Source organism: Phoca vitulina, unplaced genomic scaffold (genome assembly GCF_004348235.1).
Source record: "Phoca vitulina isolate PV1807 unplaced genomic scaffold, GSC_HSeal_1.0 scaffold36, whole genome shotgun sequence".
In the NCBI taxonomy this organism is placed as follows: Eukaryota; Metazoa; Chordata; class Mammalia; order Carnivora; family Phocidae; genus Phoca; species Phoca vitulina.
In genome coordinates this window covers 10,716,343-10,729,900 of record NW_022589739.1, presented here as the reverse complement: position 1 = coordinate 10,729,900, position 13,558 = coordinate 10,716,343, and the positions used below count along the sequence as shown (strand labels likewise).

Genomic DNA, 13,558 nt, shown 5'->3' with positions numbered 1-13,558 from the left:
TATTTTCCTTTTGGGCTCAAAACAAGCCAGTCAGATAAATCTCTGGGAACAGTCTTTCTTAAAGCAATGATGAATTCAGAATTTCTTGATAATAGCTGTATTTTGTTCTCACTCATATCAGCTTGGCAAGAGTGAATCTATCATCTATCTATCATCTATCTATATGTCTATCTATCTATCAGGGAGCTACAGACTGAGGCAGAGAGGTGATCATAATAGGGAAGAATTTATAAGTTTACAGACTAAATGTATTTTTTAAAGAGAGAATAATAGTGCAACAGTGCTAGAAGTTCTTTTAAAACGTGACCTCTAAGATTTATAATCCTAATATTGTAATATATTCATCTGTGCTATATATATTTAAATTTATATTTTTGTAAATGATATATGACAGTTCTTTGAAGTGTATAATGTTGTAAACTCATTTGTAAACAATTTTTTAAGTGTATTTAAAACCCTGATGAACTCAGGGTTGCAGTTTTGGTCCTAGGGGACCTTGATGTCCTTGTCTCCACATAATCAAGACTACCATATTTTGACTATTTGTTTAAATTGGAGATTAATAACAAAGCAGAAATGTTAGTTTAAAATCAAATCATTGGCATTAATTTGAAAACTGGAGCTTTCATCAGATTTAAGTGTTAATTTGGAAAGTCTTCATGTTAATACCTACTGTATACTAACAAGTTACATAAGAGGATTTCTGTGTTTCTCATAATTTAGGTTACGGATATTTTAACACAGATGGCGTAGAACTATCATTGCTAAAACAATCAACTTTAATTTAATCCACTTTAAAGTCATCCTATAACTTTTACCTAGAATTTCTCAAAAAAAAAAAAATTCTGACCCAGTTCTTTTTTGCTTTAATTTCTACTTCATCTGAAATTAATTAATGTCTGCTCCAAATTTTATGTGTATTTTCTCTGAGGAGTATACATTATTTTACTTTGTTCTTTGATTTTATCATATGGCCCTCTATACTGCCTATATACATTTTTATAAAATTAACAGATTTATCTCCACTTATATAGGGCAATTTAAATTATTTATCCTAATAGCCCAATCAATGCATTTTATCTGCCTTTTGTCACATTAACATTTTATTGATTTATTTAAGAATCCTTTGCTTTCTCTGTTTTGTGATGAGAATGTTTTGTTTAGTTAATATTTTATAGTGATTTATGCATTTACATTCTGTTTTTATTTAGAGGTTCTTTTTGTGTTTTCTAAATAATAGTAAACTATACTTTAATATTTTTAAAATATTCTGACAGCTGTACTTTTCAGTGTGATATCTGAGAAACAAGATAACCCTCAGGCTATTTCCTTAGAAGAATCCTGCTATTCAGAGATTGATAAAGTGTGTTATGATTGGCTCCTATTTCTAGCCCTATGTCCAACTTCCTAAAGCCCACATGCAAAAGACATTACTATATTTTTTTTCTCAAGACATGATTTATTTAAAGTTCCATGATTTTTTCATGTTTATTTTTCTGGAATATGTGTATAGTTATTAATATTTAAATAATACCATTTAATAAAAATAGCTTCAGAAAAATAATAACCAAACTTTGTCTTTTATAAATGGACACCATTTGTCTATTAAAGAACTAGGCAAATATTAAGCACTAAAAAGTATTTGTTGTCTACATTGATAAATGAATGAATAAAAAAATAATACACATATAAGATAATCTATTTGGTTTAAACAATATTTATACTCATAGTCCCTGGAAGTCAGAAAAATTGGTTGTTTTGCCATTGAAATGTACCTTGAGGAAAAAAGGCAAAAGAAATTAAGACAGTGACTAAGACCAAGACATTCTCTTCTTTTATCTCTATCTAGGAGGACCCACAAATGCTGTAAGATGATTAATGATCATCCTAGCTTGATGATGCTAATGCTAAACCAAACAGACCTGACCCCAGTCTCATTCATTCTTAATGGGATCTCAGGACTGGAGGACATGTACATGTGGATTTCTTTCCCATTCTGCTCCATGTATGCTGTGGCTGTGGTAGGGAATTGTGGGCTCCTCTACCTCATCCACTATAAGGACTCCCTGCACAGGCCCATGTACTATTTTCTAGCTATGCTTTCCCTAACTGATCTTTTCATATGCTTAGTACAATTCCTAAAGCTCTCTGCATCTTCTGGTTCCATTTCAAGGAAATCAGCTTTGATGGATGTCTGGTCCAGATGTTCTTCATCCATACCTTCACAGGGATGGAGTCTGGGGTGCTCATGCTTATGGCCCTGGACCGCTACATAGCCATCTGCTACCCACTGCGCTACTCTACTATCCTCACCAATTCTGTTATTGCAAAGGCTGGGCTCTCCACCTTTCTCAGAGGGGTGTTCCTCATAATTCCCTTCACTATCCTCACCAAGCGCCTGCCCTACTGCAGAGGGAATATAATTCCCCACACCTACTGTGACCACATGTCTGTAGCCAAATTATCCTGCGGGAATATCAAGGTCAATGTCATCTATGATCTGATGGTTGCCCTCCTGATTGGGGGCTTTGACATCCTGTGCATCACAATCTCCTACACCATGATCCTCCGGGCAGTGGTCAGCCTCTCTTCAGCAGATGCTCTGCACAAGGCCTTTAGCACCTGCACTGCCCACATATGTGCCATTGTTTTCTCTTATAGTGCAGCCTTCTTCTTCTTTTCCCACCACTTTGGGGGCCACACAATCCCTCCATCTTGTCACATCATTGTGGCCAATATTTATCTGCTCTTGTCTCCCACTATGAACCCCATTGTTTATGGGGTGAAAACCAAGCAGATACGAGACTGTGTCATAAGGATCCCTTCAGGTTCTAAGGACATCAAATTCCAGAGCAAATGAAAGGGATATTTGCCTGGGTTGGGATGTGAAGGGAAAGAATGCTTCTCTCTGTCTGTTTAGGCAGGAGAATTTCCAAGAATAAGTATATAATTTTTCCAGGTAAGCATGATGAATAGTTCATTCCCATTAAATTTTCTGCAGAATACCAAATAATTTTTCATGCCACATCACCGTGATCTCCATATGAGTTTTTTACCTCCAGGTTTTCTGTGTAACTTTACCTCCAGGATTCATTAATATTAGGTTCCAAGAAAGAAAATTACTAATGAGAAGCTGGGACAATTAACTAGAAAATTGAATCAAGTGAAACTAATGATCTGGGGTTAGATGACCCAAATTGTTCTGGGTTTGTTTTTGTTTTTGTTTTTGTTTTTAATTGTAAATGGAATTTCTAGATGGATAACTATAATTTAACCCTGGAAAAAATATATTACATATTCTCATTATCACCAAAACCCTGTTTTCTTAGCAATTTTTAAAGATGAAACTAGAAAGTCTTCTGTGTGTGAGGTGTAAGACTCTGGGGTCTTATGAGAACCTTGATGACTTTGTACCTGACCAGGTCAGTCCTAGCATGAGACATTCAGGCAATTGCTTCCTTCCCAACTGGTGGGTTGTCTTTTGTCTTCAAGGTGGCTTTCAAAGAATGCACAGTTTTGAAGGAGCTATGAACAACAGTTATGAAACTTATGAAATATATTAATGACAGTTATTAATGACCACTACAAAATAACAATAAATGTCTTTCTACAAGTACAGGGCTATGGGGAACAATAGTTACTTTTCTTTTTTTGAGCTGAGAATTGAACTAAGAATTGCTTGAATATTTTCTGTACAATATTCAATATTCTTTCTAAATTAACATGAAGTAAGAAACTACAAATAATGATAGTTTTACAGCATTGTCACAGATAGCATAAAGAAGACTGCAAAGTTGATTTTTCCTTCCCAACTTCTAAGAACTACTTTTCTCTGATGTTGGTAATTTATGCTCATTAATTTCTGTTTCGTTAAAATGTAACCTCTAGTGTTTTTCACTTTATAAAGGCATAAAACGTACTGCATGGAGCACTAGGTGTTATATGAAAACAATGAATCGTGGATCACTCCATCAAAAGCTAATGATGTATTGTATGGTGACTAACATGACATAATAAAATAAAATTAAAAAATAAAAAAATAAAAAAGATCACTTAACATAAAAAAACAAATAAATAAATGTTCATCACAAAATCACCCTCTTTTCATATTTCTCTGTATCCTGATAGCAAAATTTCTTTAAAGGTTACCAGTATTCATTATCCCTACTTATACATCTTGAAATAATTCTTACCCATTTCTTGTTTTCTTCAGAATATCTTTCATTGTTTCACTAAAATTGCTTTTGTCAATTTCACAAATGACTTTCATATTACTAAAGCCAATGGTCCTTCTCTATGCCCATCTTGCCCTACCTCTCAACAATACTGAACGTAACTGATTAGTCCCTTTGTCTAGAAACCCTCTCTTTTCTTGAATTCTGGAACACATCACACGTTCTAAGTCATTCTTCATTTTCACTGAATGGTCCTTATAGTGCCATTTGCTTTCCCGTTTCCTCTGGATTTCTTTATACTAGCATGTCCCTGGGTTCAACTCTCTTTTCTTTTTGCACTCATTCCCTAGGCACTCCAGTACACACAGCCATAAATGCCATTGTATGCTAATAACTGCCAGACTGATTAACTCAGTAATGAATTCATGGAAGCTCAGGTGCAAGTTCAAGGTAAAGAAAATTTCGTGATACCTTTTTCTTAATGGCATTCTGTCATTTCTAGGTCCTTTTCTTGTTTTGCCTTTTGTTTTTCCTGAGACCAGATGAAATCCAGGTCTCCTACTCCTCTGCCATCTTGCTCCGCACCCCCTTGCCTTTTGTTTTTACTTTCATCTTATTTCAGTTCTAATCTTCAGTCCATTGACATTCTTCATGTGTTGGACATATATTCTTAAACATGTGACTATGAAGTCATTTACGAATGTTTATTTTAGAAACATCCATTTTATTGTACTAAAATAGTACATTCCTTACTTTTAACTCAATTATTTTTAAAAATGTATTTTTTTAATTATTTATAAATATTTATAAATAAATTAAGTAAATAAATTATTTAAATTATTATTTTACGTATACTTCACTTCTTGCTTCTGATTATTTTATAGACTTTCCTAGCATGCAATCAACACTATTTTCTTAATCATTCCCTGATTATAAATATCTAAGTTTTTTCACTCTCTGTCACCACAGATATTACTATGCTAAACATCTTTGCTCACATGCACATATACACACATGCAGGCCCTTATGGAACTGGGGATATTTTATTCAGAATATATACTGTGGAGTGAGTTTGCAGAGTCATAATCTCTGCACACTACCTTTACTGAAGCAGCCTTAGACTGCTGGTCAACTTTTCAATACAAACAATGGAAACCAAAAGACAATGAAATGATATTTTTGAAGTGCCTAAAAAACACTTGCAACTTAGAATCCTGATCTCATGAAGGAAGGGAAAACTGAAGGGGGGGTGGAATCAGACAGGGAGACGAACCATGAGAGACTGGACTCCGGGGAACAATCTGAGGGTTTTAGAGGGGAGGGGGGAAGGGGGATGGGTTAGCCCAGTGATGGGTATTAAGGAGGGCACATGTTGCAATGAGCACTGTGTGTGTGGGGTTTTTTTTAAAGTTTTTTTTTTAAAGATTTTATTTATTTATTTGACACAGAGAGAGACAGCAAGAGGGGGGACACAAGCAGGGGGAGTGGGAGAGGGAGAAGCAGGCTTCCCGCTGAGCAGGGAGCCTGATGCAGGGCTCAATTCCAGGACCCTGGGATCATGACCTGAGCCGAAGGCAGACACTTAACGACTGAGCCACACAGGCACACTGGCCATCGGTGTTATACGCAAATAATGAATCATGGAACACTACATCAAAAACTAATGATGACTAACACAACATAATAAAAAAAAAAAGACGATAAAATAAATACCTATTCACATAAACAAATGTTGAGAGGGAATACTAAAGTAAATATGTTATTCAGAATATAGAATAATGATTACCTGATGGAAGCTCAGAACGAAATATAGGAATGCATAACAAAACTAACATTGAAAAAAAATACAATGACAATAATAACATCTATTTTATTGGTCCAAAAATGACAAGAGGAAAAAAGAATAGATGGGACATGGTAAAAAACACAATAGGAACATGGTAAACTTGACAAAAAATTATGTCAGTAATTACATTAATATGTTGACTAAGCAATTCAGTAAAAGAAAATGAAATGAAAAATAAAATATCCTAAGAAACTGTTATTTAGAAGACAGTGTATATATATAATATAAGAATATTATATAAGAAAAAGCTTGTGTGGCTATAACCAGCAAAGTAGATTTTAACACAATAAATATTAGGAGTGATAAAATGCAAAGTTTTGTAATGATTACAGTAGCAATCCAATAGCAAAATATACCTAACTTTGTATATGGTTAATATCATAGAAACATACACACATAAACATACTCACAAAAGAGGTGGAAAGAACTAGAAGGGGAAATTGATAAATCCACAGTGAAATCATAGTTGGATATTTTAACAATCTCTCAGCAACTGAAGAGCAGAGATTTAGAAAAATCTAAATAGTATAGAATATCTGAACATAAGCAACCGACTTGTCTGCACAGTAAACAACATCCACCAGCTTTAAGTATAGGTTTATTTCTCAAACTAATATGAAACATTTACCAAAATGAACAATAAGAGGATGTCAAGAACAAATTTATCTCATACATCTGAAAATGTAGATTAGACACATATTAAAAACACTACAAGCAATCTAAGAAGGAATATGTTATAGTAGTCATACAATACCATATGATCCAATAATTCTGCTATTGGATATTCATGCAAAGAAAGTGAAAACACGAATTCTAAAATATATATGCACCAGTATGTTTATTATGCACCACTATGTTTATTGCAGCATTATTTACAATAGCTAAGTTAGGGAAGCAACCTAAGTATGCATCAATAGACAGTGAATAAAGAAGTAAGAAGATATATATATATATATATCTCACATCTTCTTTACTTCTTTATTCATATATATATATATATACATATATATATAATGGAATATTACTCAGCCATAAAGAAGAATGAGATTTGCCATTTGTGACAACGTGGATGGACCTAGAGGGTATTATGAAATCAATCAATCAATCATCAATCAGACAAAGAAAAACAAATCAGGAAAACAAAAACATATACCACATAATTTCATTTATATGTAGAATCGAAAAAAACAAAACAAATGAATAAACAAATAAAAAGCAGAATCAGACCTATAAATACAGAGAACAAACTGATAGTTGCCAGAGGGGAGGGGAGCGAGGGGCTGGGTGAAAAAGGTGAAGGGGAGTAGGAGATACAGGCCTCCAGTTATGGAATGAGTAATTGATGGGGATAGGAGGTACGGCATAAGGAATAGAGTCAATGATACTGTAATAGCATTGTATGGTGACACACACAGCTACACTTGTGAGCATAGCATAATGTATAGACTTGTTGAATTACCATGTTGTATACCTGAAACTAGTGTAACATTTTCTGTCAACGCTACTCAAAAAAAAGAGGGAGAAAAGAATTTTTAAGAGAAATTTAAAAAAAAAAATAAAAGAATTATTCTTCAGTCACATAAATGATCAATTTTACCTCCACCATAGCTTCTAAATCTATTCACTTTTCTTCATCTTTACTGCCCTGATCCTAGTTCAACACCCAGTCATCGCTCCTTTGGATTACTGCTGTTCACCTGATTTACTCATATTTATTTTTGCCACATGGAATCTGCTCTTTTCATTGCTGCTATGTCCTAATTCTCCTTAAAAACTTCAGTGGTCCCTTATTATTTTAGCATAAATTTGCTTATAAGTCTCTGGCCTCTGTTGTTAGCTCAACAGCTCCATATCACATTGTATTTCATTTTCCACCACTCCTTAGGGCTCCAGCCACATTTATCCACTTCTATTACCTTGAATTTAACATGATCCTCTTGTTTCAGAATCTTAAAGTTCTTGGAATCCTTTTCCTTTCTGTCGTCCCCATTATCAAACAAACACCATTGTTAAGACCTACTCCAAGTGTATCCTCAACACAAACTGGTTTTTCTTCTGGAAAACCTTCTCTGACACCAAGACTAAATTAATTCTCCCCATTATATGCTATCATATCTCTTGATGTTTTTGCTTTAAAGAACTTCTCCCAGTCTACAGGTATATATATGTAAGATTCTTTATTTAGTGTTTTATCCCCCTGTCCCAACTAGGTCACAGTTTCCATGTGAACAGGGACCATGACAGTTTATTGATCATTCTATGCCTACCATATTTTGTAAACACAGTAGGAACACTATATATATGTATATATATATGTACATATATATATACACATAGGGTGAATAAATACTTTCTCCTCTAAGAGTATTTTTTTTAAGCATGATATTATAACCACAGAATTTAGAATCCTCTGAAATGTAGTCAAGAACAATTTAAACACTAATAAAGTTTCCCACTTTTTATAGGGCCATTTTGGTTTCATAAATGAATATATTTTTCTGTTTATGTAAGATCTCAGGTATTATTGATAGGAAACATATCTCTGAATTAATCTCCTCTCCAACCATTTGGGATTTAATATCCTAGGACTTCTCCTTTCTCTATGGGCTATTCTCTCTTCATGTCTCCAAGGGTAGTCTATTATCTTTAGATCACTGAGCTGTTTACTACTCCCCGTAAATTCAAGAAGCTCATAATTTCTGTGCCATGTGTCAGCTGAGAACATATCCTCACTTCGTGTGTAAAGCTCCTTTCTCAAAGTGTTGTGTCTTTTTTCCAGGTAGGAAAACCCTGCCATTGCTGGGACCTCAGACTGCGAGTCTCTGCTCATAACCACAGTTAAGCACTGAAACCTTGGCTAACTCCCAGGGTATCCAATGGCTCATCATTAACCTTTTCTTATGTAGTTTTGGCAACATCTTGCACAAGAGATGGACACTTTGCTCTGCCCTAGCAGGAAATAGAGACTTGGAGAAGCTTTTTAAGGGGGTTAGAGCTAGAATTAGAGAATGGAGCATTGTCTGTTGTTCTAGAAGTGACTTCATCTATAAAATAGCTACAAGATTATCTTCAGGGAGAATATATTAACTGTTTTCCATAGTAGGACCATATGCCATGTCCTGCTCATCTCTAACTGCTAAAAAATATTTAAAACACTATTTCCTTTCTGTGAACTCAAATCTGTTCCTTCTCTTAACTGGTTTGCACTAATATCAATCAGGGGAAATATCAAAGATCCAAGGCTGTGTCTTTGGTAGGAGGATGTAGAATAATACATGAGTATTTAGCAAAGGTACCAGGCCTCATACACTCAAGTGGGTCACACACTTCCAAGCTCTCAAGATGGAGCCAGGAAGCTGAAATCCTCAGAATTCTGACCTAAAAGTTCAAAATCAAACTAGCTTCATCTCCAAGCCTGTTTGTGTTTGTTTTGTCACAATTTTCTGTGAATGCATTTAGATGACTTTAGTGTTCATCATTTTACATTACCATTAAAGAGGGATGATTTGCCCCATGATTAGGCAGTACATGTTTATCCAAACATAGAAGCAGCAAGAAATTTCTGGAAAAAAATTCATCCAATTGTGAACAGGAATCATCTTGTGTTGGGGATAACACGAGAGAATTTTAATTTCTTTCAGATATATTTTTCTATATTTAAAAATAATTATATCAAGAATAAGTCCAGGGTGTTATATATAAGTGATGAATCACTAAATTCTACTCCTGAAGCCAAAATTACAGTATATATTAACTAACTAGAATTTAAATAAAACCTTTAAAAGAAGGAATAAATCCATAACTGCCTTATGTGCTTAAAGGAATTTAAACTTTATTTGAAAGAAAGTGTGAGGGCATGGATTATCTTAAGGAACAGAATACCAGTTTTAGGACAATCAGATTGTTGCCAAAAGGAAAGAAGCACAGAGAAAGGCAAATAAATGTGACAGGTAAGGCTGCAGAAGCAGTGCTCAAGGGAAGAGCTGCCTGAGTAAAGTAAAGGAGAGGAAGCAACAGGACAAGGGAGAAGTTGTTTGCCATCAGGAAAGGCTTGCTTGTTAGTTTCAGGCTTGGCTGGTTGTCTTCTGAACAGAATAAAAAGTACATGAAAAACAGGCTGACAAAAGATGAGTCTAGCTTTGAACATGAATCTGAACATACAGTGGCAGTATCCTCAATATTGTAGACAAGTAATTCTTGTTTATTAAGTAAAATAAAAATCATCTTATTACCTGTGCCTAAATCCTGTATTTAAATGCCTTTATAGATTCTCTAAGACTAAACCAAAAAAAAAATTTCTATGATTTTCTCTATTATGTGACTCCTCAAATCAACAAATTCAGTCATATCACTTCTCCTTTCAAGCTATTCTTTGGAGACCTTCTCAAAAGTCCATAAAAAGTAGGATATAAAAAAAGTTATTCCTCTTCCAATATGCACCATATGCATGTTTGTATATCATTAAAGTCTATGATATAACATTTTTGGAGGCTATATAAAATATTGGTGGACATCTATAGCAACTGGGGATGGTGCAGCTAAAAAATTTAATCTTCCATAATTCTGCATTTTAAAAAATCTCCTTGTTAGTTAATATCTGAAGCAAGATTGAGACAAATATGAAGAAAAAAAAACACATCCACTTGATTCCACAATATTTCTGAAGAGATGAAGAAAGTTTAAAAAGCAGCAACAAAAATCATATGTATGTGATGGTACCAAATTGAGCTGGATAAGGACAATACAAATAGAGATTTGAGATGCATGCTGAATCCTTCCTGAATAGTCAACAGTGATAATTGCTCCTTGGAATTTTAACTTCCTCTGTCAAAGCCCCAAAACATCACTGTCATTTATCTTAAATTTCCCGTAAGGAATGGACTGCAGAATTCATTTTGTTACAGCACAAAACTATACTCTATGGAAACAGTTTAAAAATAATGTTTGATGATAATTCTGCGCAGAGAAAGCAACTTTGAAAACCATTTTCTTTTTCTCTTAGGAAAAGATGTCTGCATCTCTGAAAGGCTCTATTAGCTCCAAATTCCAGGTCTCTTGAGTTCATCCTGATGGGATTCCCAGGCATTCACAGCTGGCAACACTGGCTCTCCTTACCATTGGCAATACTCTACCTCTCTGCAATTGGTGCTAACATCCTCGTCCTCATGACCATCTGCCAGGACCCTGCCCTTCAGCAGCCAATGTACTATTTCCTAGGCATTCTCTCTGTGGTGGACATGGCTTAGCCACCACCATCATGCCCAAGATCCTGGCCATCTTCTGGTTTGATGCTAAGGTCATTAGCCTCCCTGAGTGTTTTGCTCAGATTTATGCCATTCACTGCTTTGTTGGCATGGAGTCTGGTATCTTCCTCTGCATGGCTTTTGATAGATATGTAGCGATTTTTCACCCTCTTCGCTATCCATCAATTGTCACCAATGCCTTAATCTTAAAAGCTACCGTGTTCATGGTACTTAGAAATGGCTTGTTTGTCATTCCCGTGCCTGTGCTTGCAGCCCAGCATAATTATTGCTCCAGGAATGAGATTGAGCATTGCCTCTGCTCTGACCTAGGGGTCACCAACCTGGCTTGTGATGACAGGAGGCCAAACGGCATCTACCAATTGTTTCTGGCATGGATTGGAATGGGGAGTGACCTAGGTCTTATAATATTGTCATATACTTTGAGTCTGCGCTCTGTACTTAGACTGAACTCGGCTGAAGCTGCATCTAAAGCTCTGAGCACTGTAGCTCCCATCTGATCCTTATTCTCTTCTTCTACACAGTTGTTGTAGTGATTTCAGTAACTCACCTGGCAGAACCCAAAGCTCCTTTGATTCCAGTTCTACTCAATGTGCTGCACAACATCATCCCCCCCTTCCCTCAACCCTATGGTTTATGCACTTAGGACTAAAGAACTTAGGGCAGGCTTCCAAAAGGTGTTTTGTTTGAGCTTAGAAAAGAACACAAGGCACCACTGATCTTCTCCATGATGTACATGATCTTCAGCTTCTTTTAGAATCGATGGTAGAACTTCAAATATTACAGGGCAAGTGAATGCCTTTGAGTTATCTTTTTCACATTGTAAAAGCATCTAAAAACAATAACAACAAGAAGTACAAATTCAGAGTAGCTCCAAAATATTCGTAAGAGATGAATATATGCGGGTAAAGGAAGTACTTTCTGCCAGACCAATGAAATGGAATAAAAACTAGAGTTTATGAATTATGTCTCTCCCCTAAAATAAAAATGAATATAATAATACACATACAATTAAAGAATAAATGAGTGGGACATGAGTTACATATCATGATTATTCATTGACAGCTGTAACTTAGGACCAAAGTCTATCTGCCTGAACAAGTTCATTCCAATAACATGCATGAAGAGGCAGGAAAGGAAAACACTTCAGATGAACAAAGCCAAATCAGTTTATGGTGGGTCTCTGGATAGAATAAGGCAAGATGACTAAACTTGGATAAACAGAAACAAAAGATACAGATAGATAGGTATGTAGATAAGAGGGGGAGAGAAGGCAAAGAGATAGAAAAGAGAGAATGAGAGAGAAAGACTGAGAGAGACAGAAATATGGATGCACAGAAGGATTTATCTTTTGCTCCATTTTCCTCTCCTGATCTGCTCTCTGCCCTTCCAGCACTGTTCTGTGTCCTGGAGGTCTGAAGCTCATACACTGTGTACCCTGGGCTACTCTGTTTCTAGTATCCTGTTAGGTTGTTCAATGGGAGTTACTGGCAGGAGACTGGAGTGCAAGAGGAGTTTGGGTTATTTACTCTTTTCCCACCCATGAAGCACTTGCCAGGCAACCCATCTGCAATAGCTACAGCATGTATGGTTTACTCAAGAACATTTTTAAAGGTGTTTTTTTTTTTAATTTTAGAAAGAGAAAGAAAGCACATGAGAAGGGGGGAGGGGCAAAGGGAGAGGGAGAGACAGAATCTTAAGCAGGTCCACAGCTTAGCACAGCTCAATCTCATGATGACCCTGGCTGGGATCATGAATCAAGCCGAAATCAAGAGTCAGAAGCTTAACAACCTAAGCCACCCAGGCACCCCCCAAGAACATTCCTTCAGGACAAGGAAGTGATCAAGTCATTATATTGGTCTCTAGGTACCAAGCATCACTATTTTTTTTTCATGATTTTTGTTTCCTTAACCTCACCTACAACTCAGTTAATGGCAACTTCATGAAATTCTCCTCAGATTCATATTTGTGTGTGCCTTTCGTTTCTTGCCAGGACTCTGGAGGTTCTCGAGCTTTACCTGCACCTCCACCATCTCTCCTGCAACTACTCCTCTGCTGCGCCTAAAAAGGATGTGGGCAGTGTGAGTGGGTGGGATGCAGATTCATAATGGACAGACATAAAGAAGTCTGTAGAGCAGGAGGCAGATGCAGGATATTTATCCCAGTGAAAAATCTTTCCCTGATTATATTCTTGTCTTTTCCATGATGCTAAAACCAATGAATAGCAGAAATAAGGCTTACCTTAATAGTGTCATGAATTTCATTATGATCTGGGC

The 13,558-nt window shown here is 35.8% G+C and overlaps 1 protein-coding gene and 1 pseudogene across 1 annotated transcript; both read left to right on the top strand.

Moving 5' to 3' along the window:
- Positions 1-1,898: 1,898 nt before the first annotated feature.
- LOC116646245 (olfactory receptor 52N4-like) lies at positions 1,899-2,860 on the top strand. Its single transcript, XM_032426836.1, is given in 2 exon segments — positions 1,899-2,124; positions 2,127-2,860. Coding segments are annotated over 2 exon segments (960 nt in total).
- Positions 2,861-11,029: 8,169 nt separating this feature from the next.
- Positions 11,030-12,001, top strand: LOC116646244 (annotated as a pseudogene).
- Positions 12,002-13,558: the final 1,557 nt, after the last annotated feature.